At 43.0% G+C, this 27,238-nt stretch overlaps 1 protein-coding gene across 3 annotated transcripts in view; it reads left to right on the top strand.

Moving 5' to 3' along the window:
- Positions 1-27,238, top strand: part of LOC115207508 (forkhead box protein J3) — a 146,003-nt gene that overhangs the window by 62,969 nt on the left and 55,796 nt on the right. For all 3 annotated transcript variants that reach the window (XR_003881020.1, XM_029774622.1, XM_029774623.1), the window contains exon 2: positions 1,828-2,298. Coding sequence is in view for 2 of the 3 variants with exons in the window: in XM_029774622.1 (XP_029630482.1) it covers positions 1,975-2,298 (324 nt within the window). In the remaining variant the exon portion in view is untranslated. The remainder of the gene's footprint in view (positions 1-1,827; positions 2,299-27,238) is intronic.

The raw sequence follows: 27,238 nt of genomic DNA, 5'->3' as shown, positions 1-27,238 counted from the left end.
CGACCGTGCCGCTCTACCATCATTTGTCATAAAATCACTCTCATTAGCAGGTCCTCACTCACCTTTTATTTCAATTAGCTCCAGAGCCACTGTGGCGTTTGGTAATGTCATGGAATAAAGCAGCAGTGAGCTATAAGTGCTGCTACTGCATCTCTGCATCTCTTCAGTCGGTGAGCTGCGGCTGCACAGTATAGCCTAGTCTCTGTCTCTGTCAAGGGCATTTCTACTGCCCCTCAAACCCTCAGCGGCCTGTGAGGTATTTAATACAGCACGGCAGGCTTGTGAGAACACACACATACAGAGTGGAGGTTCCGCTCTCTTTTTCCTGCGGGACTTTCTCTCCGTCATAGTGCAGTGTCACTACACAGGGGGCTTGTTTTGCATGGCGGCATGCGTTCAGCTATCTATGCCTGTAACTTCAGACCTCTCTCCTCTGCTTCTATTTTAAACCAGAGAGGGCAGCGATCCCAGAGAGAAGCTGTTTGTGGGTGCAGAGGAAGGCAGAGGCTGAGCTGAGGACAGTGGTTGGCACAACTGCACAGGGCTGCTTGTTTACGTTAGAGGCTCCGCCTGTGGGAGTGAAAGGGGAGGGGAGTTTACTAACCTCCCGAGGGTCGCAATTCCTCATGAGCCATTCCCTCATTTCGCTGGCAGTTGTGAAAACAATTCCCCATCTGGCATGGGCAGCAGAGCAGAGTGGGCAGGGAGAGGAGTGTGAATCAGCTAACTTGCAGGGGTGGTGGGATATTTGGGGTTAGAGTTCCTGTGTGCTGGCCTCGGATCAGGGGTTATGACTGGTTGTCAGACAGCCTTGCTGGTGTTATGAACACGACTCAGATTAGTTTCTCTATGTGGTCACAGAAACAAACTGCACTACCATAGCTCAGGAGTGGAACCGAAGACATGGCACAGATTTCAGTCAATCAAACCTGCCTGTGTCCAGTATCTGTTTACACAACCACACTGTCTATATGCTAGTGATGAAGGAAAAAAATCGGTACAGTTACTATATTGTCCAAAAATAATATTGGGATGTGTCAATATTTGACTGTGAAAAAAATTAAACAATGAATATATATACACACGTACGTGTGTGTTTTCCTTCTACTTTAGTTAGCACTAGTGGGCTGTACTTGCTCCAGAACTCCTGTGTTGTTCATCCTATAGCTTGTTCTCCATCTTCTCTCCAAATAGTGAGCCAACATGGTTTCAGCACTTACTGATAAACTGGTTTTGTCATGCTCTCTCTCTGCCACAGACATATGGTGAGCAGTATGTGTGGAACATCAAATCACAGTAAAATACAAGTATCGAATCGAAATACATATATAGAATCGTTAGAATCTCTCTTAACCTCAGGTAGCCTAGCGGCTAAGAGCGTTGGGACAATAACCGAAAGGTTGCTGGTTCGAATCCCCGTGCCAACTAAGTGAAAAATAGGTCTGTGCTGTTGAGCAAGGCACTTAACCCTAATTGCTCATGTAAGAGCGTCTGCTAAATGACTAAAATGGCAATGTAAATATTGTATCGGCACTTGGTGTTGTTATTATTTTATTGCCAGGTCCCTGGCATTTCCCAACCCTTCTATATTCACATGAAAAATGGGAAGCATCCACATGTTAAGGGAGCCCTGGTATTTTGAAAGTACCAAAAACCAGTCTGCAGTGTACAGTTTCACTACAGGAAATATGGTACTAATTTGATACTGAATGCTTAGCTAGCTGCCAGACGTGTTTGTGTAATTAGTTATGCTCAACCAACCTCATTGTTAGTGTAATTTCAAAATGTATGTAGTTGGACTAAAAACTCTGCTTCCTCATCTTCTAGGTTTCACTCAGAGAGACAGCTAGACCACTGAAGCCCTGAGCTGGGGGAGCCCTGTCCTCAGCCTCCACTCACCTCACCTGGCCTGCATTTCGCCCATCAACCCCCTTCTACCACCACAGACTCGCCGCAGCCCAGCCTGTCGTCACTATGACGTCGGAGCTGGAGAGTAGTCTGACATCCATGGATTGGCTGCCTCAGCTGACCATGCGGGCAGCCATCCAGAAGGCTGATGCCCAGGGGCACCACGGGGGGCCGGGCATGGGCAAGAAGAGCGCCATGCTGGACCCCAACACCACTCTGGACCAGGAGGAGGTCCAGCAGCACAAAGACGGCAAGCCGCCTTACAGCTACGCCAGCCTCATCACCTTCGCCATCAACAGCTCGCCTAAGAAGAAGATGACCCTGAGCGAGATCTACCAGTGGATCTGTGATAACTTCCCCTACTACAGGGAAGCGGGCAGCGGCTGGAAGGTAAGATGATGGACAGAAAGGAGCTGGAGTAGAATGGATGTCATTCTGAGCTGATGTCATGACAGAGTGTATGAGATGGTTTGTAGACATTGAGTTAGACATAAAGCTAACTGTCATTCATTATAATCACCCACACTGTTATTTCACTAAAGCTCAAAGCGAGACTACCCACTCTATATCCACTAAGTGCCTTACATCTTTGAGTGAAATAATAGGAGCAACCCTCAGAACTGTGTGAAGTCTACAATTCTGGATTAATATTCAGAGCGAGAGATGGCCCTATCTTTGCGAACACAGACTAAATAGCCCATTCATGGGTGGTATTATTCATTGCAGATGCCTTGATAGGAGAAAGCCATTATGTAGGAGAGAGAGCCAGTGCTGTGTCATCTCAAGGAGCACGTGATATACAGAGATGAAGCTATGCTGATTGCCTTTTACAGAGCCCAGATAGAAATTGATATTGTTTTTTCCAGTCAGTGACATTTATATGGACCAGAATGCGAGGCACTGCTTTATTGCAGCCAGGCACAATGTATGTAGCCCGTTTCCTGTGTGTGAGAGCAAGTGCGTGCCCGAGTGAATCTATGGAAGGGGAAGAAAGTATCCAACGATATTATACATTTGGGTTGAGTTGGCTTCATGTCAACTCTGTAGATATGCAATATCTTGCTAAGGTTACTAAACTATAGTGGATAATGACCTTTTGAACAACTTTTAACATCTGTACTTTATGGTGACGTTGACTTGTATTCACGTTGACAATCTTCAGGTTGTGATGTTAAAAATGTAATGGCACTACACATGTTTTGCTCCTTGTTAATTTATTTCCATTTTCTAAGAGCAAAAGCATGTAGTTGAGTTAGCAGGGTGCTAGTCCTGGGGATGCAGTCTTTAGCAGTAGTCATCCTATCCTCCTACGTTATATCTGCTAGGTTAGGAATGCAGCTATAGCATGTGTTGTAGTTGAGTTAGCAGGGTGCTAGTCCTGGGGATGCAGTCTTTAGCAGTAGTCATCCTATCCTCCTACGTTATATCTGCTAGAAATAGGAATGCAGCTATAGCATGTGTTGTAGTTGAGTTAGCAGGGTGCTAGTCCTGGGGATGCAGTCTTTAGCAGTAGTCATCCTATCCTCCTACGTTATATCTGCTAGGTTAGGAATGCAGCTATAGCATGTTGTAGTTGAGTTAGCAGGGTGCTAGTCCTGGGGATGCAGTCTTTAGCAGTAGTCATCCTATCCTCCTACGTTGTATCTGCTAGGTTAGGAATGCAGCTATAGCATGTGTTGTAGTTGAGTTAGCAGGGTGCTAGTCCTGGGGATGCAGTCTTTAGCAGTAGTCATCCTATCCTCCTACGTTATATCTGCTAGGTTAGGAATGCAGCTATAGCATGTGTTGTAGTTGAGTTAGCAGGGTGCTAGTCCTGGGGATGCAGTCTTTAGCAGTAGTCATCCTATCCTCCTACGTTATATCTGCTAGGTTAGGAATGCAGCTATAGCATGTGTTGTAGTTGAGTTAGTGGGCGTGTGTGAGGGTTGTTGTGAGCATGTCTGGGTGAGGTGAATGTAGGTCGGATGCAGTCATCGCTCCGCTATTCCCCCAGTGATGTCGGCGCGCTGCAGGAATTTAGGACCCAGTGCACGCACACGTCTGCTCTGTATGATAATGCAGGCTGCGCCGCCGAGATGAAACCCGGCTAATCCAGGCGCCGGCAACTCATTTAATCATCTCAATATAACTCCATTAGTCTACGCTTTTAAGAAATATCAATAAGTGCTGTCAATAAGAACAGATAATTCATCAAGGTCAAAGAAATATGAATGCTGTGTTTGAAGGAGTGAATATTCACACACAGCGACCACGAGCAGGCATGTAGACAGAGGCTTTCTTACACGCTCTCTAAAGCACCTTTTTGACAATGTTTTTAACTCTGAAGTGATGCAGAAGAGTTTCATAATGTGGTCTCTTTTTATATGGGCCTGTGCTGTAGGGCAGGCTCTATAAGTTAAAGGTGTTGTTGGGGGAACAGCTAGAAACTCACGGGCTATTCCTGTATTATATATATTGTTGACCCAGTATGCCTCTTACAAGAATACATCATCCTTTCTGTAGTTTTCCCCCTCATCCCATAGTATCTATTTGTACCAACATCACCGAGCATGTTACATGATAGAATCATGTATGTACATTTTATAGAGCTTCTTGTATTCTAAAATGGACCCCTCTCTGTGTGGAGTCCTATCCTCCGTTCACTCCAATTCAATCTTGCTGCTCAATCCCATCCATTCAATTCCATGTCATTACAATATTGGATATGTGGTGCTGGCCCTAATGACTTTCTCTAGATTAAATGTGGAATAAGAGCGATCCGGTCTCTCCCAGGTTAGGAGGCGTCTCCTCCTATCAGCAGCTCTCGCCTCTGAGACGTTTTAATGCTATCAAGATGTTAGGCTGTGGGTCAGTTTCTAAGCTTATGAGTTTGACACTGTCTGGCTCCTTCCTGAGCGTCCACTAATGAATTTAAAGCGATCATGTCCTGCCTGGGTGTCTAACTTCGTCCCTGCCGTGACTTGCTTTCTCCGAGCACACAGCCTATAGCAGGGGTTCACAAACTGTTTTTGGAACACAACCCAATTTTAATATCTGAAAATTCTCACGAGCCCAACTATGTGAAAAAAATTATGTAATTAATGTTTACTTTATTTGGGGCTGTAGCAGTCAATGGAAAAACATTTTAACACTTTCTGATTGTCTTCTCAACTCACTATCACATACTTTTAATGTGGGGCGATGGTAGTCAATTGCAAATGAGTCTGACATTTGATGCATGATGCATGTCGCGTCAGAGCTTTTCCAACCTGGATGGATATTTGGCTTTAATACAGAAGAGAGCACTGAATCCATCTTCACACAGATATAAGCTGGCTGAGGGTACCATTAGTTTTATGGTGCTTTCAATACAACTGGGAAGTCAAATTATGTCAGTAATCTTCAGGTCGGAAAGTTGGACCCCTTGAAAGGTTCCCGAGTTGGAATTCCGAGTTGGATGACCGTTAAACAATTTTTCCCAGTCTGAGCTCTTTTTTCCCCTGTGTTCCCAGTTGTCTTGAACGAGGCATTAATGCTCAGAGGGAGACTGCAGGAACCAAAACTCCTCCGTAGTGACCCGTGAATGCGTTGTCTGCAGCATTTGGTCACATGACAGCTCGATCAGCTGTTCGATTTCACTTACCGGCATGTCAATTGAGCCAGGATCACAGTCAAACGGATTGGGAAGTAGGTCCTAAAGTCCTCTTACAAGCATTGGAGGTGAGCAGTCATTACTCGTGTGGGACACCAGCCTGGTCTCATAGCAGCCGGGACACTTACTGATGTTTTCTGTTAGAAACATGCACCGCCAAGGGAACGGGAATGGTTCGCTTTTGAAAAATTCTCTCCATTAATAATTCTATCCTCTGAATACACTGATTTGGTCACTCATCTGTAGAATGTTTTTTTGTATTTCCTCTGCATTCTTGCATTCAGTTTCCCAAATCTTTCTGTTTCATAGGCAAGGAGACACATTCTCTTTTCATTACACTAGGTCAACCAAGTCTGTTTTTTTACATCCATTGTGAATGACAACAGTTCCTCTCTCAATGCGATAAATCTTTCCAGCACTCCCCCTTGATAACCACCAAGCCTCGGTGTGAAACTAATCCCATATCTCCACATAGTTTTGCAACAGGCAGTGCAGTGGATGTGATTTGATGTAGTTTACAATTGAAGTTACCTGCTGCAGTATATCTCTGAGTTCTGTGCTCAGCTCTTTTGCCGCCAGTTGCTCTCGGTGTATCATACAATGTGTCCACATGGCAGAGGCAGACACATTCAGAACTAGTGTGCAGAGGCCTGCCCTCTGTCCCACCATGGATGGAGCCCCATCTGTTCAAAAGTACTCACCATCCCATGGAATCTGTTTTTGTCAATATAGTTACGCAGCATAATAAACATCTCCTGTGCTGTTTCTTGCTTGGGAATTGTGAGACCGAACAATATGTAGCATCCCCCGCAAGTATAGCGAACAAAAATCAATGCATGGGCATCTCGGCCCTCACAGCTAACGTCCGTTTTGGAGTTTGTGAGTTGTTCTGTCAGTTTCCTCTTGATTGCTATTAATAGCATACATTCTTCGTTTAACACTGTTATCTGACAAAGGTATTGATGTGAGTTTCTGTGCCTCTGCCTCCCCACACATTGTTTTCACCGTATCAATTGCGTCCGGTAATATCAAAGTCTCTGTAATAGTGTAGTTTCATATTGTAGCAGGCCTAGCCATTCACCGTGGGAATGATTCAAGTGCAATGCTCAAGTGTGCCCTTTTCCTGTGATCTAAGGGCGCTCTCTGGTTGAATTTGATCTTTTAGATATGAATTGTTATCATTTCTATTTTTAAGGTTAACCTGTTGAGGATCTTATCCCGATCTTATCCCGGTATTGGGATTCATTGTCATGTGACCATGGCGGGGAATTCAAAACTGCAAGAGTAATCATTTCAAAAAATCAAATAATCAACTATTTTCCTCCATTTGAAAGATATATCTCCTAAATCTAACCACGCTGTCCGATTTTCAGAGGCATTACGGAGAATGCATAAAGTTAGGTTATGTGAGGAGAGTACATTGACAATAGCTGCGTGTAATGTTTAGCCAATTCAAAGAAGGGCATCAACAGACAGAAAACTAGCTAGAATTATGCACTTACCTTTGACAATCTGCATCAGATGACACTCATAGGACATTATGTTATACAATACATGCATTTTTAGTTCCATCAAGTTCATATTTATATCCAAAAACAGCATTTACAGTCGCGGTGAAATTCAGAATTTTTTTCGGCTCGAATGCACCCAGTGAATCCAGCATTACAAATCACGGAATTACTATTCGAAAACATTGGTAAATTATAATATTGTCATTCAAAGAATAATATATTATCATCTCGTAATTGCTACCGAAGGGCCAGATCTCAAAATAACTTTACTGGGAAATCACATTTTGTATAAACTGGGTACTATGCTAACAACAATAAGCTATATGCTAAGCTAAGCTAAGCTATACCGTTAGCATTAGCATCATCTAATATCGATAATAACATTCTAAATATCCCCTTACCTTTGATTATCTCCATCAGAAGGCGCTGCCAGAGATCCCAGGTCCAGAACAAATGTGGTTTCTTTTGACAAAGTTCATAATTTATGTCCAAATAGTTAGCGTTCAGTAGGCTCCCACAAAATGAGGTGGGCAGTGTAAAGTCACGTCGAAAAACTAAAGAAAACCTAGTAAATAATCTATTTACGTTTGTTTAAACATGTCAAACGTTGTTTAGCACTAATCTTTTGTTCCATTTTTAACGTGAAACATCAGTAAACATCAGTAATATTTTCACACAACCTATCAAGTGTCTAGAATAAACGATAATGACAAAGGCACTCTTCTCAGATTCATGCGCAGGCGCAAAAAATGAAGTGATGACGTGTCAACTTGTAAGCTTTCTAATTCGGTGTGTATTTATCACAGATGCTTCAAACAACTTTCTAAAGATCGTTGACATCTAGTGGAAGCAGTAGGAGTTGCGAACTGAATCCTTTCTCACTGTGGTATCTTTAAAACAATGACACTAAATAGTACAGTCACAAAATTCTCTTTTTTTTAAATCTATTTTTCACAGGTTTTTGCCTGCAATATGAGTTTTGTTATACTTACAGACACCATTCAAACTGTTTTAGAAAATTCAGAGTGTTTTCTATCCGAATGTGTTAATAATATGCATATCCTAGCTTCTGAGTTGGTGTAGGAGGCAATTAAAAATGTGCACATATTTCTTTCAAAATTCTCAATACTGCCCCCGTGGCCCGTAGAGGTTAACCACATTACAATGATTTTGAGATGCAAAGACGATATTATAATTTGTTTTTATCCCCGGATTTTGGAAATTCTCCCGCTAACCCATTTCATATCAGATGAGCCCACATGAGGTCGCGACCCGTAGTTTGGGAACCGTTGGCCTTTTAGGCTACTGCTGAAATGCGTTAGTGTGGGATCCTTAGTGGTGCGACACGCATAAACCTCAGTGTAAAGGTATTAAATGTCTAGATACTGGAGGATTACCGGGATCCCACCCAGTCAATGCAAAAGTGCTTATTATGCGCAGAGATTTGAAATCCATGTTTACAAAACAGGTTTATAATCCCGCTAAGAACCAGCCATCTAATCTGATCAGGTCCTCTGAAAACGTGTGTCCGGCAGAGCCGCGCCCACAGATGACACCGCAAACTCCTCTTTGTCCCACTCCAACTCCAGGTAACAGGATTGTGTTTGTAGGGCTGGCACAGTTACCTAGAACTGTGTAACCATCGGCTAGAGATGAAGACATTCATTAAAAAAACAGTCATAACCTTCCAACAAAATTATATACACTACCGGTCAAAAGTTTTAGAACACCTACTCATTCAAGAGCTTTATTTTATTTGTACTATTTTCTTCATTGTAGAATAATAGTGAAGACATCAAAACTCTGAAATAACACATATGGAATCATGTAGTAACGAAAAAAGTGTATTTGAGATTCTTCAAATTGCCACCCTCTGCATTGATGACAGCTTTGCACAAGCTTGGCATTCTCTCAACCAGCTTCACCTGGAATGCTTTTCCAAAAATCTTGAAGGAGTTCCCACATTTGCTGAGTACTTGTTGGCTTTTGTATATATAAAAATGATGGGGACTGCAGTCAGTTGGCTGGCCAATTACCGTCATCCAAAATTTCATGACCATCACAGGCTTATGTGTTAGTGCTCTCAGTTCTCTCCAAAGGAGTCCCCTTGGCAACAGTATAGATGGAGACTTTCCACAATATACACACACACACACACCTCATCCAACAGCTTCTGACTTTGTTGCCACCCACCCCCATCACAAATATTGCTCCCCACACCGAATGTCGTCCAGAGCAGGCAGAAACTCTTTCCCTGCAGAAAGTTCCCTACTGCGTCTCTCTCAGGTGAGGGATGCCAAAGAAAATGTGGGGCAATTCTCAACCAGTTAAAAAATTCCTGAAATATTTGCTTTTGAACTTTAACTGTTGAGGAGGAGATTGTTGCTACTGGCTTGATTTTTTTTCTCCCCTGTTTTTTCTACACCTGCATGCAGGGAAGCAGAAAAAATAATGCATATAGCTGCTGATTGCCCAACAAACACCATCTCCCCTACTGCAGCCACAGCTACTGTAACATGTTAATAGAGACATGTCTCCTCCAGTGTCTGAGGCTATGTCGGCCAGTCTGTAGACTAGAGCTGGGGTGTGGTGTTGCCTTCTGCAGTGGCCCTGGACAGAACTAGCCTCATCTCATTATAAAATGCAAATACACAGCCCCCTAAACAGATCAAAGGTTGGCCTTCCTATTGTATGGCGCAGGCTTAATAATGGCAGCCTGGAGACGTTTCTATTTTTTAAGAGGTGATTTGGAGAGCTGACGTTCCTCCGGGACATTATTTACTTTGGAGAGAATGTTGTTGCTCACTACTGTAGTGACTGACTACAGCACAGAAATCCCAGGCAGCTCCTTCTGTTGCTTATTTAAATGTGATCAGCCAGGTAAGAGTATTTGCACTTTCCTCTGCCCCTGCAATCTCCCACAAGCTTGGGTTTCAGGGCGTGGAATGGGAAAGTGTAAAATTGCTTCAATGCTAGACTGTGATGCCTCCATCTGCTCATCCAGCCTGTATCATCATTACGCTGTTAAGCAAGCATTTACATTTTAAAAGCTTTGCTGATATTGAATAATTCAGCAGCTCAGATACACATTTAGGCAGTAGCCTAACACTAAAGCTTATTTTTCCTCATCCAAAAAATCGGACATTTTAGAACCCTGTCTTATCATTTTGTATCAAAGGGAGTGCAGTGCAAGTGAGAGCATTGTTTTCTGAGGTGCATGTGGGAATATCTTTAGCGACTCCGTCTTTCCCCAGATTGCTGTAAATTGTAGATGCAGCAGAAGTGGATGTGTGGTGGCCCGGTGGCGGTAGTGATGCATTCAGCAGCCGGTTTGATCCTGCTGTGAGCTGGTTTCCCGTGTTAGGAAGCTCCTGCCTGGCAGCCCACCCACCAGCCTCACCTTAAACCCTCTCCTGCTACTGCCACCCACCGCCTCCCCACTGCTCACGCTCTGCCCCTCAGAGTGGGCGGAGAGGACATGCTGGCTGGCATGCTCCGGATCCATTTGGCAGGAGCCGCTGTCCCCACCACCCCGCTGAGTGAAGAGTCAACTACAGTGAGGAGGAACATGAAAGGGCTTGGGCTCTGGAGCTGTCTCTTGTGACCTGTATGTACCGATTTTGGCTCTGTTCTTATATGTAACAGTATCTCTTCCCTGCTCATGACCATGACTTCACAGTTCAGTCTGTTATCTATAGGTTCCATACAACCAATCGTAGCCTAAACATGAGCTTTTTAGTCTGTTTTGTCATTCCCTGCCGAGCAACGCATTTTGCTGGACAGTGATGCACTGTTGTGCTCTGGACAGGGCGCACACTTGCTGAGTCACTGCTCCAGGCCTTTCCAAAAGCACTGCATCTCTCTCTCTGTTATGCTGAGTCACTGCTCCAGGCCTTTCCAAAAGCACTGCATCTCTCTGTTATGCTGGAACGTTACTCAGCCACTGAGCGCTACAGCGACACTAAAGCAGTGGGGAAGCAGGTTTGGCTGTAGAGCCGCTCAGTAGCTGGGGATAGAGTTTGGACTGATACACTACACACCACAGTGATACTTCCTGAGCAGTACATTGAAGTACATTGTAGGGCTGAATTTGGAGTGGCTGAGATTTACATGTGCGTATTTAATAACTGAGGGAAGGGGGTGGTTCTTCTGTATTTCTATGGCTTTTCCAGATATGTTCCAGATCGCTTATGTGGGACTGAGATCATTACCTCCAATGGGCTGTGCCCATGCCTCGTCTCAGATCTGGGAATGGAGCCCGCTCGGGGGGAAATCACCCTCGCTACATAGTTAAAGTTATGAACTGCAAAGAATTTTAAGCACTTTTAAAACAACTCATAAAACTGGGAAAATCATTAGCTAGTCGTCAGGTTCTTCTGTAGGGATAACGGATAGTGTGAGAATCCTAGAGTCATCATTTTGTACCCAGTCAGATTTGAATGAAAAATCTTGCTGTTTTTATTGCATTGTAAATGTGAATTTTTCTGAGGTGTGTCCATTTGGCCCTTTTATTATGGTGTTCCTGGTCTATGACCTGTCATTGTAAGGGCAGCAAAAGTCTGATAACAGTCCCTGTGTTTTGTGCAATTGTGACATAGCAAAAAAATGTATCCTGTATATTAAGCCTTTTCCAAAAATGTAATGCAATGTCTGAGGATAGCTCTGGACCATCTGACTTAAAAAGGGACAGCTTGATTAAAAAGCTTTGAATAAAGGTTAATGATGATGGCACAAAACATAGGCCCCTGCTAGACAGTGAAAGCTTAATCATGGCTCCAGTGTAGGAATACTGTAAAGCCCAGTCATGAAAGCATCAGCTTGGCCAGTCTCGTTTTTATTGAAAGCCTACTCATGGCTTTTCTGTGTTAAGGCAGTCTGACCTAAGCATGGCCTCTCGTAGGTTCTGTGATTTTGCCAGGAGAGCAGGAGAACGAGAGCGAGAGGGTAGAGGGAGGCGCTGAGCCATAATGAATTCTACATGCTATAAATAGAGCCCAGTCCTTGGAATCCGCCTTTAACTCTGAATCTGCCCTGTTAAATCCACCTAAGCTGGGCTAGACCGGCTAGTGCTGCTGCCGCTGGCTTCTGCTATATAAAGATTTTCATAAATGCTCTAAAAACCACGAATGATAAAACAACAAAAAATGTGTCTGAAGGATTTCTTCCCGTCTGTCTCCTGGTCTTTGTTTGATCGAATGAACAATATCCGTAATTGAGGTAGTCTGCTCTCCCTGTAGATCAGTTTGCCTCCTGTGATCTCGCTACTAATTTGTCAGCTTTTCTCCCGTGCTCAGCGTTTCCTTTTTGAAAGAAGAGAGAGAGCTCCAGCCATGACTAATTAGCAGAAGCTGTGAGGTCTGTGGGAAGGTCCAGAGGAACAGGAGACTAGCTGGTGATCTGGCCAGAGGTCTGGAGGCTGGCTGAGGTAAGCTCTCAACTGAGCATAATGCAGTTACACCTACAGTACAGGGATCTAAGCTATGTTATGTAGCCTATACATCCACACTGCTGATCACTGTCATCTGATGGGAATTAAAAACAGAGGTCGCCAGCCCAAATGTTTGGTATGCTGATGTAATCAGCATGGTTAGTAGCCTAATTATAGTGCGAACATTGCTGGCCAACGTCGTTTCATTTCATCTTTGTTTAATCCGTCCTTTCTCCACCGTGGTAATTACTTAACCCCGATCACCCCTTCTGTCATTCTCCCAGAGCTAATAGCCTCACGCTGTCGCTTGCAATCTCCACTTTCTGCATTTAAATTCATGTAGTGAACACCAAGATATCTCTCTAAGTGCAGAGTATTACATTGCTAAATATTGACGTAGTGATCAGAATGTCATCATTGCCACAAATGTTTTTTTGCTGTATGCGTCTCTCTCTGGCCTTGCTCACGTCAGGACAAAAAAAAGTTGATCTCCATGCCTGCGGGTCCTCATTGGGGTCAGTGCTCTATGGTGAGGGGGACAGTGACACAGCTGTGGCAGTGGAGCGGAGCAGAACCAGTGATGGATGACATGTCAGAATGGGCTGCTCAGCCTTCCTCTCCGCTCCTATTGACAGCTACAACTCTCCCATCCAGCATCGGAGGGGCTAATCGCAGGTCATGGCAGCCAGGGATATGACACACAAATATCGCTGGTTGTAATTGCTCGTTTGTCAATGTCACATTCTCAATGAATGTTTTTTGCAGTTAATTTATCCAATGAAAGTCCCATTAACAAACACCAAAAAATGAATGGATGGAAGTAAATTTGCTACAAGGCAGGAACTGTGTAAGCAGAATGTCTTTCTACTGCTACTGACTATGCTTACTTGTTGCCAGTGTTCAGACTGGATTGTACCCTGGAATCTTATCAATGACCAGGAAGAGCTGAAACAAATGTGTTTTAAGTGTTTATCGTTACATTGTGGTTTTGCTCAGGCTCTATGCAGGCCACAGTAGGTAGATGTTGTGAGTTCTGTCCTAATACAACAGTATGCATATGGAGATCAGAGCGGGTGGGTCCCAGACCGATTTGTTAGCCCAGGCTTTGAGTCCTGCAGCCCTCTTCCCTGACCCAACAGCCTGTAGCTCTTCTAGCCGTGAGGCCAGAGCCCCCCCCCCCCCAGTTAATTTCCTCTGAATTTTTGTATTTATTTTTATTTCACCTTTATTTAACCAGGTAGGCCAGTTGAGAACAAGTTCTCATTTACAACTGTGACCTGGCCAAGATAAAGCAAAGCAGTGCGACAAAACCAACAACACAGAGTTACACATAGGATAAACAAGAGTACAGTCTATTACAAAATATAAAAATCTATATAGAGTGTGTGCAAATGTAGTAAGATTAGGGAGGTAAGGCAATAAATGGGCCATAGTGGCGAAATAATTAAAATTTCCCAATTAAACACTGGAGTGATAGATGTGCAGAAGATGAATGTGCAAGTAGAGATACTGGGGTGCAAAGGAGCAAAAAAGAATAACAGTATGGGGATGAGGTAGGTGGGTGGGCTATTTACAGATGGGCTGTGTACAGGTGCAATGATCTGTAAGCTGCTCTGACAGCTGATGCTTAACGTTCGTGAGACTCCAGCTTCAGTGATTTTAATTTTTTTTCAATCTGTTCCTGTCATTGGCAGCAGAGAACTGGAAGGAAAGGTGGCCAAAGAGGTGTTGGCTTTGGGGGTGACCAGTGAGATATACCTGCTGGAGCGCGTGCTACGGGTGGGTGCTGCTATGGTGACCAGTGAGCTGAGACCTGGCTTTACCTAGCAAAGACTTTTATAGATGACATGGAGCCAGAGGGTTTGGCGACGAATATGAAGTGAGGGCCAGCCAACGAGAGCATAAGGGTCGCAGTGGTGGGTAGTATATGGGGCTTTGGTGACCCGCACCCGCCCGCCCGATAGACTTCATCCAGTTTGCTGAGTAGAGTGTTGTAGGCTATTTTGTAAATTACATCGCTGAAGTCAAGGATCGGTAGAATAGTCAGTTTTACGAGGGTATGTTTGGCAGCATGAGTGAAGGATGCTTTGTTGCGAAATAGGAAGCCGATTCTAGATTTAATTTAGGATTGGAGATGCTTAATGTGAGTCTGGAAGGAGAGTTTACAGTCTAACCAGACACCTAGGTATTTGTAGTTGTCCACATATTCTAAGTCAGAACCGTCCAGAGTAGTGACGCTAGACGGGCGGGCAGGTGCGGGCAGCGATCGGTTGAAGAGCATACATTTAGTTTTACTTGTATTTATGAGCAGTTGGAGGCCACGGAAGGAGAGTTGTATGGCATTGAAGCTCATCTGGGGGTTTGTTAACATTGTCCAAAGAAGGGCCAGAAGTATACAGAATGGTGTCGCCTGCCTAGAGGTGGATCGGAGAATCACCAGCAGCAAGAGCGACATCACTGATGTATACAGAGAAGAGAGTCGACCCCAGAATTGAACCCTGTGGCACCCCCATAGAGACTGCCAGAGGTCCGGACAACAGGCCCTCCGATTTGACACACTGAACTCTATCTGAGAAGTAGTTGGTGAACAAGGCGATTCAGTCATTTGAGAAACCAAGGCTGTTGAGTTTGCCGATTAAGAATGCGGTGATTGACAGAGTCGAAAGCCTTTGCCAGGTCGATGAATATGGCTGCACAGTATTGTCTTTTATCGATGGCGGTTATGATATCGTTTAGGACCTTGAGTATGGCTGAGGTGCACCCATGACCCGCTCGGAAACCAGATTGCATAGCGGAGAAGGTACAGTGGGATTCGAAATGGTCAGTGATCCGTTTGTTTACTTGGTGTTTGTTAACTTGGTGTTTGAAGACTTTAGAAAGGCAGGGCAGGATGGATATAGGTCTGTAACAGTTTGGGTCTAGAGTGTCTCGCCCTTTGAAGAGGGGAATGACCGCAGCAGCTTTCCAATCTTTGGGGATCTCAGACGATACGAAAGCGGTTGAACAGGCTAGTAATAGGTGTTGCAACAATTGCGGTGGATACATTTAGAGGGAGAGGGTCCAGATTGTCTAGCCCAGCTGATTTGAAGGGGTCCTGATTTGAATTAGCCCATTGTGGGATGAATGGGTGCTCTGAGGTGTCTGGACTTTCTTGACCACTGCAATGTATTATTTATGGGTCAGCGAGTATGGCAGCTCTACATTAACTTGGCTCCTTGACTGTTTAGGAAGGCTGTGACCTATTTTACCTCAGTAGGAAGTCAAATAAGATTCTAGGAAAGTTCTGATTTGGTCTGAAGTTGGAAGCTAAGGCGGCACATCCAAGTCTAAAGTCTCTTCTCTGTATCTCTGTACATTCCTTTAAAATGAATAGTGCACAGGTTATCGCGGGAGATCTACCTCGGTTACAGGATTGAGTAATGTTCTATTGGATTGTGATGCAAAGGCATGACGTGATTGGCTGCCCCATACAAACTTAAGTTTGTTTTCTTTGACTAGTTACTGATCATACTTTGTATAATTGGAGGATAGTTTCTCTCTGTCCTATTGGGGGATCACATTTGTATTTTGTACAGCCTATCCAGAGGCTTCGGATGATGGTGAATGTGGCCCTGAAGACCCCTGGTCTATTTGTGATCAAGTTCATATATCCTTTTCTACTCCCTGTTTGTTCTGTATTGAGAGCGATGGGAGAAGAACACACCTGAACATGAAACGAAGGACCTATATTTCCACAGAAAATAATAATTTCTTGCAATTCATTGAGCAGCTAAACTCCCAGAGTCAGTCGGTTTGCATTCACCAGGCATAGTGAATACATGATGCCACCAGACAACCCCACCGTTTCGGATGAGTTCCACCCAATTGCAACAGCTTCCTCCGTCCTGCCTTTAGTGGTACTCAATCATGGCCTTCATGTTTCTAATACTGAATAGAAAATGAAAATGCCTAACCAATTTGACCCTCTTGGTACATTACATGTGATAGGATGTTTTTTCTTTTCCATTCCAGAGAAATAATTATGCTATTCTCAGACGTAGCCTAAGTCACCATTTTGTTTTCAAAAGTTGAGGAATAAATAACACTCTGTCAAGAATGGTAGATTAAGGAATGCTTGTTGCCTACATTTTATGAGTTGTATGCTTTGATTAATGCTCTTATTGCGGAGTATTAACTCCGTAATTTAAATGTAGGCATGGAAGCAAATCAAAGGTCTTTGGTTTCTCTGCCAGACTTCATGGCACAAAGCAACCACATTATTTCCTCTCCTTTAATTGGGCCTTCACTAAGTAATGCAAAGGCTAAATGTAACCACCAACACGTGGCGCATGATCTGCCCCTCACTATTATACCCTCTACCCTAAAAAAGGTAAATGCATTTTGTTTTGGTGATCAAGGCTCGGTTATACAGTATTATTGTGGCATTTCTACACAACAGGGATTGTTTTTATACCCCCAAATCTCCAGGACCGGTAACCATTTAAATCAGCTTCGAGTTTTTCAATTTGAATTATTATACAAAATGATTGCAACCAATAGAATGATATATATGCAGTTGAAGTCAGAAGTTTACATACACTTATGTTGGAGACATTAACTCATTTTTCAACCACTCCACAAATTTCTTGTTAACAAACTATAGTTTTGGCAAGTCTGTTAGGACATCTACTTTGTGCATGACACAAGTAATTTTTCCAACAATTGTTTACAGACAGATTCTTTAACTTATAATTCACAGTATCACAATTCCTGTGGTTCAGAAGTTTACATTCTCTAAGTTGACTGTGCTTTTAAACAGCTTGGAAAATTCCAGAAAAAGATGTCATGGCTTTAAGAAGCGTCTGATAGACTAACATAATTTGAGTCAATTGGAGGTGTACCTGTGGATGTATTTTAAGGCCTACTTTCAAACTCAGTGCCTCTTTGCTTGACATCATGGGAAAATCAATAGAAATCAGCCAAGACCTCAGAAAAAAAGGTGTGGACCTCCACAAGTCTGGTTCATCCTTGGCAGCAATTTCCAAATGACTGAAGGTACCACGTTCATCTGTACAAACAATAGTGCGCAAGTATAAACACCATGGGACCACGCAAAAGCCACGCAGTTTGGGGCCACTTAGAAATGGCCTTGTTTTCCATGAAAACTAACATGAAATTAGTTGCAAAATTAATAGGAAATATTGTCAAGAGGTTGACAAGGTTATAAATAATGATTTTTAATTGAAATAATTGTATTCTTCAAACGTTGCTTTTGTCAAATAATCCTTCATTTGCAACAATTACAGCCTTGCAGACCTTTGGCATTCTAGTGGTCAATTTGTTGAGGTAATCTGAAGATTTTTCACCCCGTGCTTCAGGAAGCACCTCCCACAAGTTGGATTGGCTTGATGGGCACTTCTTACGTACCATACGGTCAAGCTGCTCCCACAACAGCTCAATAGGGTTGAGATCTGGTGACTGTGCTGGCCATTATATACAGAATATCAGCTGACTGCTTCTTCCCTAAATAGTTCTTGCATAGTTTGGAGCTGTGCTTTGGGTCATTGTCCTGTTGTAGCAGGAAATTGGCTCCAATTAAGCTCCGTCCACAGGGTATGGCATGGCATTGCAAAATGGAGTGATAGCCTTCCTTCTTCAAGATCCCTTTTACCCTGTACAAATCTCCCACTTTACCACCACCAAAGCACCCCCAGACCATCACATTGCCTCCACCATGCTTGACAGATTGCGTCAAGCTTTCCTCCAGCATTTTTTCATTTTTTCTACGTCTCACGAATGTTCTTCTTTGTGATCCGAACACCTCAAACTTCGATTCGTCTGTCCATAACACTTTTTTCCAATCTTCCTCTGTCTAGTGTCTGTGTTCTTTCACCCATCTTAATCTTTTCTTTTTATTGGCCAGTCTGAGATATGGCTTTTTCTATGCAACTCTGCCTAGAAGGCCAGCATCCCAGAGTCGCCTCTTTACTGTTGATGTTGAGACTGGTGTTTTGCGGGTACTATTTAATGAAGCTGCCAGTTGAGGACTTGCGAGTCGTCTATCAAACTAGACACTAATGTACTTGTCCTCTTGCTCAGTTGTGCACCGGGGCCTCCCACTCCTCTTTCAACTCTGGTTAGAGCCAGTTTGTGCTGTTCTGTGAAGGGAGTAGTACACAGCGTTATACGAGATGTTTAATTTCTTGGCAATTTCTTGCATGGAATAGCCTTAATTTCTCAGAACAAGAATAGACTGAGTTTCAGAAGAAAGTTCTTTGTTCCTGGCCATGTTGAGCCTGTAATCAAACCCACAAATGCTGATGCTCCAGATACTCAACTAGTCTAAAGAAGGACCGTTTTATTGCTTCTTTAATCAGAACAGTTTTCAGCTGTGCTAACATAATTTCAAAATGGTTTTCTAATGATCAGTTAGCCTTTTAAAATGATAAACTTGGATTAGCTAACACAACGTGTCATTGGAACACAGGAGTGATGGTTGCTGATAATGGGCCTCTGTACGCCTATGTAGATATTCCATTAACCTCTCTTGTTCGGGACGTGAGCGTCCCACCTCGCCAACAGCCAGTGAAATTGCAGGGCGCCAAATTCAAACAGCAGAAATCTCATAATTATAATTCCTCAAACATACAAGTATTATACACCATTTTAAAGAAACTTCTTGTTAATCCAGCCACAGTGTCCGATTTCAAAAAGGCTTTATGGCAAAAGCACACTATGCGATTTATGTTAGGTCAGCACCTAGCCACAGAAAAACATACAGCCATTTTCCAAAGAAGGAGAGGTGTCAGAAATAGCGTTAAAATGAATCACTAACCTTTGATCTTCACCGGATGGCACTCCCAGGACTCCATGTTAGACAATAAATGTGTGTTTTGTAAGATAAAGTTAATCTTTATGTCCAAAAACCTCATTTGAAATTGGTGCGTTATGATCAGAAATGCATTGTCTCAAACAAACATCTGGTGAAATTGCAGAGAGCCACATCAAATTACAGAAATACTCATCATAAACATTGATGAAAGATACAATGTTATACATAGGATTAAAGATAGACTTCTTGTTCATCCAACCGCTGTGTCCGATTTCAAAAAGGCTTTACGGCGAAAGCACACCATGCGATTATGTTAGGTTGGCGCCTAGCCACAGAAAACCATACAGCAATTTTCCAACCAAGGAGAGGTGTCATAAAAGTCAGAAATAGCATTCAAATTAATCACTTACCTTTGATCGTCATCTGATGGCACTCCCAGGTCTCCATGTTAGACAATAAATGTTTGTTTTGTTCGATAAAGTTCATCTTTATGTCCAAATACCTCCTTTTTGTTCGCACGTTTAGTCCAGTAATCCAAATGCACAAAGCGCGGGCACAAAGTCCAGACGAAAAGTCATAAAAGTTCCATTATAGTTGTAGAAACATTTCAAACGATGTATATAATCAATCTTTAGGATGTTTTTATCATAAATCTTCAATAATATTCCAACCGGACAATTCCGTTGTCATTAGAAAGGAAAGAGAACGAGAGTCGCACTCACGGCCACGCGCGATACTAAACGGTCTTTCAGCTTGACCACTTGATGAAACAGCTCTTATTCGATCCCCTTTCACAATACAAGCCTGAAACAACTTCTAAAGACTGTTGACATCTACTGGAAGCCTTAGGAAGTGCAATCTGACCCCACAGACACAGGATATTGGATAGGCAATCACTTAACCTCTAGAGGATAAAATCACGTTAACGGGATTGGTTGGACAACAACCAGTGAGATAGCACGGCGCGAAATTCAAAAAAAGAATAATCTCAAAATTAAAATTCAAGTATTATACGGCATTTTAAAGATACTCTACTCGTTAATCCAATCACATTGTCCGATTTCAAAAAGGCTTTACGGTGAAAGCAAAACATTCGATTATTTTAGCATAGCACATTAGCAAAAAAAAAGCAATTTTCCAAGCACGGATAGCTGTCACAAAACCAGATATTCAGCTAAAATTAAGCACTAACCTTTGACAATCTTCATCAGATGACACTCCTAGGACATCATGTTAGACAATACATGCATTTTTTGTTCGATCAAGTTTATATTTATATCCAAAAACCCAATTTTTACATTGGCGCGTGACGTTCAGAAAATGTTTTCTCCCCATAACTGTCGGTGAATAGGCACATGCATTTACAGAAGAACTCATAAACGTTGACAAAATTTATAACAATTATTTAAAGAATTATAGATAATCTACTCCTTTATGCAACCACTTTGTCAGATTTCAAAATAACTTTACGGAAAAAGCACATTGTTCAATATTCTGAGTACAGAACTTAGCCTTCAGTGCTAAGCTATATAGTTAGCCTACAACCACGACGTCGACAAATCTCTAAAAATATCTTCGAAATATTTACTTACCTTTGTTGATCTTCGGCGGAATGCACTCGGATGGGCACCCACTTCCACAAGAAATGTTCATTTGTTCTGCAAAGTCCATCATTTATGTCCAAATACGTCTGTTTTGTTGACCCATCCAGAACACTTTACAATGCCATGTGGTGTGGACGCAAATTTATTGACTAAATGTTTAAAGTTCCATTACCGTTTGTAGAAACACGTCAAACGATGTTTACAATCAATTCTTTAGGGTATTTTTTTAACGTAAAATTGCCAAAATTTTACAACCGGGCAATAGGTATTCATCCCAGAAGAAAAAAAAAACCCAACGAAGTCATGTGCACGCGTGTCATAAGACACCTGTCCTCAGACTGGCCAGTGATTGACTGAGCCATAATTTTCTGCCCGGTAACAGGTGACGGATGAAACCAGTTCCTAAAGATTGTTGACAGCCAATGGAAGAGTTAGGAGGTGCAACGTAAATCCTGTCACTGTAGTTTTTCAAGGGATTCAAAAGAAAAACTACATTTCTAATTTCCCCCACTTCCTGATTCAATTTTTCTCTTTTTTTGCCTGCCATATGAGTTCTGTTATACTCACAGACACCATTCAAACAGTTTTAGAAACTTCAGAGTGTTTTCTCTACTAATAATATGCATAATCTATTTTCAGGGCCAGAGTAGTAACCTGTTTAAATTGGGTACGTTTTTCATCCGGCCGTGAAAATACTGCCCCCTAGCCCCAACAGGTTAAACTACAAACCTCAGATTTCCCACTTCCTGGTTGGATTTTTCTCAGGTTTCTGCCTGCCTGTTATACTCACAGACATTAAGTTTTGGAAACTTTAGAGTGTTTTCTATCCAGATCTATGCATATCGTAGCTTCTGGGCCTGAGTAACAGGCAATTTACGCTGGGCATGCTTTTCATCCAAACTTCCCAATGCTGCCCCCTATCCCAAAGAAGTTAAACAGTTGTTTCCAGTAGTCATTTACAACATTAACAATGTCTACACTGTATTTAAGCCTTCCCTGTAGCTCAGTTGGTAGAGCATGGTGTTTGCAACACCAGGGTTGTGGGTTCGATTCCCACGGGGGGCCAGCACAGAAAAAAAATGTATGATATGTATGAAATTGTATGAAATGTATGAATTCACTACTGTAAGTCGCTCTGGATAAGAGCGTCTGCTAAATGACTAAAATGTCATGTAAATGTATGTATGATCAATTTGATGTTATTTTAATGGACCAAAAAAAAGAGCTTTTCTTTAAAAAACAAGGACATTTCTAAGTGACCCCATACTTTTGAACAGTAGTGTGTATGAAATAGTGGTACTGAGTTAATGTTCAGGGGTAGGCCTACCTAACCACGTTCATCTCCATCATCTGAAGACGCTGCATGTACAAAATACAAACGGTCCCCCGATAGGACAAACTATCCTCCAAAATCATACGAAGTATCATCAGTCGGCTTATCTTACAACAAACCAGGCTTCATTTTTATCAAGATCATGCAAATCATTACATGTCGTAAAAGCAAATTGAGACCGAAAATGTGGGTATAAGTGAATTCACTGTAGATTTGCGACAATGTTTTATATGGAAGCCCATAACCGCTACCAATTTTTCAAAAATACAATTCCTCATGATTTGGCAACGTGCACATTTTAGTCTGTGCTTTAGTCTGATCAACTGTAGCCTACTGATAATCACCACAGCTGCAGGCGGTGTAGAGAAGCCTACTGATAACCACCACAGCTGCAGGCGGTGTAGAGAAGCCTACTGATAACCACCACAGCTGCAGGCGGTGTAGAGAAGCCTACTGATAATCACCACAGCTGCAGGTAGTGTAGAGAAGCCTACTGATAACCACCACAGCTGCAGGTAGTGTAGAGAGAGAAGCCTACTGATAACCACCACAGCTGCAGGTAGTGTAGAGAGAGAAGCCTACTGATAACCACCACAGCTGCAGGTAGTGTAGAGAAGCCTACTGATAACCACCACAGCTGCAGGTAGTGTAGAGAAGCCTACTGATAACCACCACAGCTGCAGGTAGTGTAGAGAAGCCTACTGATAACCACCACAGCTGCAGGTAGTGTAGAGAAGCCTACTGATAACCACCACAGCTGCAGGTAGTGTAGAGAAGCCTACTGATAACCACCACAGCTGCAGGTAGTGTAGAGAAGCCTACTGATAACCACCACAGCTGCAGGTAGTGTAGAGAAGCCTACTGATAACCACCACAGCTGCAGGTAGTGTAGAGAAGCCTACTGATAACCACCATAGCTGCAGGTAGTGTAGAGAAGCCTACTGATAACCACCACAGCTGCAGGTAGTGTAGAGAAGCCTACTGATAACCACCACAGCTGCAGGTAGTGTAGAGAAGCCTACTGATAACCACCACAGCTGCAGGTAGTGTAGAGAAGCCTACTGATAACCACCACAGCTGCAGGTAGTGTAGAGAAGCCTACTGAAAACCACCACAGCTGCAGGTAGTGTAGAGAAGCCTACTGATAACCACCACAGCTGCAGGTAGTGTAGAGAAGCCTACTGATAACCACCACAGCTGCAGGTAGTGTAGAGAAGCCTACTGATAACCACCACAGCTGCAGGTAGTGTAGAGAAGCCTACTGATAACCACCACAGCTGCAGGTAGTGTAGAGAAGCCTATGCCCTCTGATCCCATCTGGGCCATGAGAAAAATCTAACGTCATGTTTTTATAGCCTAAAATAGGCCCATTTATTTCTGAGAGAAATGGGAAGGTTTTCTTTTGGTTTATATGCACACTTCGGGTGGCTAGGTCAGAGGCATTTTTTTATCCATAATGATTGACTTGAATTAATCAACTCAATAGTGATGACAAACTCTGAGTGTCTTTTATAGTTACAGATGCAACTCTGCATACACAGAGCTCAGCTCTGTTTTATTGTCCAAACGCAGTTGTCTCTTTGTCCATGTAAAGGGTTTTAATGTTTTCGTCTTCCCTAGGGCCAGGAGTTTTTCCAGGAGTTAAAAACAACACTATGATCTGATTTTAGAAAAATGTTCTGCTTCCATCATTGCCCGTATGAAAGTTTTTATTTAAAAAATGTTTTTATTTACTGGTGATTTATTGCGATGTCATATGCTAGAGCTAGGGTCTGGAGTTGGTTAGGTTAGGTTATTCTACTACCAGATCAGAAAACCCGCCCCACCACCACCACTCTGGGACCTGTGGTGCCACTTCTGAAATCACCACACAATGTTAGAAATGAGAAAACATATCCGATTTGTATGATGTACATTTTATATTTGATGGGTGGTGGGGATGGGCTTCCATAGTTTTATGTGGCTCACTGCAACCAGCAGCTGTTTCTGCAATTTTTGGTGAAACCTCAGTAAATCAAGTCTTAAATATTATTATAAACTCAGCAAAAAAAGACATGTCCCCTCACTGTCAACTGCGTTTATTTTCAGCAAACTTAACATGTGTAAATATTTGTATGGACATAAAAAGATTCAACAACTGCGACATAAACTGAACAAGTTCCACAGACATGTGACTAACTGAAATTGAGTAATGTGTCCCTGAACAAAGGGGGGGTGTGTCAAAAGTAACAGTCAGTATCTGGTGTGGCCACCAGCTGCATTAAATACTGCAGTGCATCTCCTCCTCATAGACTGTACCAGATTTGCCAATTCTTGCTGTGAGATGTTACCCATCTCTTCCACCAAGGCACCTGCAAATTCCTGGACATTTCTGGGGGGGAATGGCCCTAGCCCTCACCCTCCGATCCAACAGGTCTCAGACGTGCTCAATGGGATTGAGATCCGGGCTCTTCGCTGGCCATGACAGAACACTGACATTCTTATCTTGCAGGAAATCACGCACAGAACGAGCAGCATGGCTAGTGGCATTGTCATGCTGGAGTGTCATGTCAGGATGAGCCTGCAGGAAGGGTACCACATGAGGGAGGAGGATGTCTGCCCTGTAACGCACAGCGTTGAGTTTGACTGCAATGACGACAAGCTCAGTCCGATGATGCTGTGACACACCGCCCCAGACCATGACGGACCCTCCACTTCCAAATCAATCCCGCTCCAGAGTACAGGCCTCGGTGTAACGCTCATTCCTTCAACGATAAACGTGAATCTGACCATCACCCCTGGTGAGACAAAACCATGACTCGTCAGTGAAGAGCACTCTTTGCCAGTTCTTTCTGGTCCAGCGACGGTGGGTTTGTGCCCATAGGTGACGTTGTTGCCGGGGATTTCTGGTGAGGACTTGCCGTACAACAGGCCTACAAGCCCTCAGTCCAACCTCTCTCAGCCTATTGCGGACAGTCTGAGCACTGATGATTGTGCGTTCCTGGTGTAACTCAGGCAGTTGTTGTTGCCATCCTGTATCTGTCCCGCTGGTGTGATGTTCGGATGTACTGATCCTGTGCAGGTGTTGTTACACGTGGTCTGCCACTGCGAGGACGATTAGCTGTCCGTCCTGTCTCCCTGTAGCGTTGTCTTAGGCGTCATGCCTCCTTGCAGTGCTCATGCCTCCTTGCAGCATGCCTAAGGCACGTTCACGCAGATGAGCAGGGACCCTGGGCATCTTTCTTTTGGTGTTTTTCAGAGTCAGTAGAAAGGCCTCTTTAGTGTCCTAGGTTTTCATAACTGACCTTAATTGCCTACTGTCTGTAAGCTGTTAGTGTCTTAACGACGGTTCCACAGGTGCATGTTCATTAACTGTTCATTGAACAAGCAGTGTTTAAACCCTTTACATTGAAGATTTGTGAAGTTATTTGGATTTTGATGAATTATCTTTGAAAGACAGGGTCCTGAAAAAGGGACGTTTCTTTTTTTTTTTTGCTGAGTTTATATTAAATATTATAAAGATGATGCACCCCCTGAAAAATACGCCTTAAATATGAGGAAAGTGTTCATACATTTCAGGTGTTTCTAAAACATTGTTCTGCTCTTACCATGTATGCTGTAGGAGTGATGGCTCACCAAGACAATTGTTTACACTGCCCTTCTTCAAGGGGGGCAACTGTTGGGCCGAGGGTCGTGCGCCACCTCCGGAGGTAGCGATTGAGTCGACGTAGAAAGTACATAAGTTTACCTTTGAGTAATATGTGTAGAGGATGGTATTTTTACAGGAAGTGTAGTAAGTGTGAAGATGCTCTAAATTTCATACTGACAAACGGCTTTCATCAGATCTCTCATGTGGAACAGAGTATGTGAAGGCTTTCATCAGATCTCTCATGTGGAACAGAGTATGTGAAGGCTTTCATCAGATCTCTCATGTGGATCAGAGTATGTGAAGGCTTTCATCAGATCTCTCATGTGGATCAGAGTATGTGAAGGCTTTCATCAGATCTCTCATGTGGAACAGAGTATGTGAAGGCTTTCATCAGATCTCTCATGTGGAACAGAGTATGTGAAGGCTTTCATCAGATCTCTCATGTGGATCAGAGTATGTGAAGGCTTTCATCAGATCTCTCATGTGGATCAGAGTATGTGAAGGCTTTCATCAGATCTCTCATGTGGATCAGAGTATGTGAAGGCTTTCATCAGATCTCTCATGTGGATCAGAGTATGTGAAGGCTTTCATCAGATCTCTCATGTGGATCAGAGTATGTGAAGGCTTTCATCAGATCTCTCATGTGGAACAGAGTATGTGAAGGCTTTCATCAGATCTCTCATGTGGAACAGAGTATGTGAAGGCTTTCATCAGATCTCTCATGTGGATCAGAGTATGTGAAGGCTTTCATCAGATCTCTCATGTGGAACAGAGTATGTGAAGGCTTTCATCTGATCTCTCATGTGGAACAGAGTATGTGAAGGCTTTCAGGGAGCATAAACTGGAGGATGTCACTTTGCCTCCAATCTCTCATGGCCTGGCGCTGCCTCTGCAGACAGAGAGGGAACCATGTATAGCACAACAGCCCAAAAGTGCAAGCCTGCATCACTCAAAGAAATGGACCAAATGTACAGTAGCAGCCAGGCTCATATTGCTCTTCTGTCTTATGGCAAATATTGTGAATTCACTACTGTTTTGCGTGTTATGTCAAATGGCTTAGGCTATGTGCGCAAGACTATGGTTTTTCCCTAATTTGAAAACCTGTCATTTGTCTTTGTTTCCTCTTTGAAATGTCACAGTTCAAGATCAGATTAGACATAGACAGTGGAAGTAGCAGAAAAGCTGTAAAAAAATACATGTAAAAAAAATCTGAGGGTGGATGGGTTAATACATAAATATATAATACACTGTTTTTCAAAAATCATTGTTTTAGTGCAGTGGGCCCTCATAAATGATTTGACATTCATTTAGACATATTTCCATTGTCTGGAAATTAATTGAGTGAGACCTTCATTATACCATACTGATAAAATAAGCCAAATAG

The sequence above is a fragment of the Salmo trutta genome, chromosome 14, assembly GCF_901001165.1.
Source record: "Salmo trutta chromosome 14, fSalTru1.1, whole genome shotgun sequence".
Lineage (NCBI taxonomy): Eukaryota > Metazoa > Chordata > Actinopteri > Salmoniformes > Salmonidae > Salmo > Salmo trutta.
The sequence above is the reverse complement of the archived record's forward strand: the minus strand, read 5'-3'. Positions and strand labels throughout refer to the sequence as shown.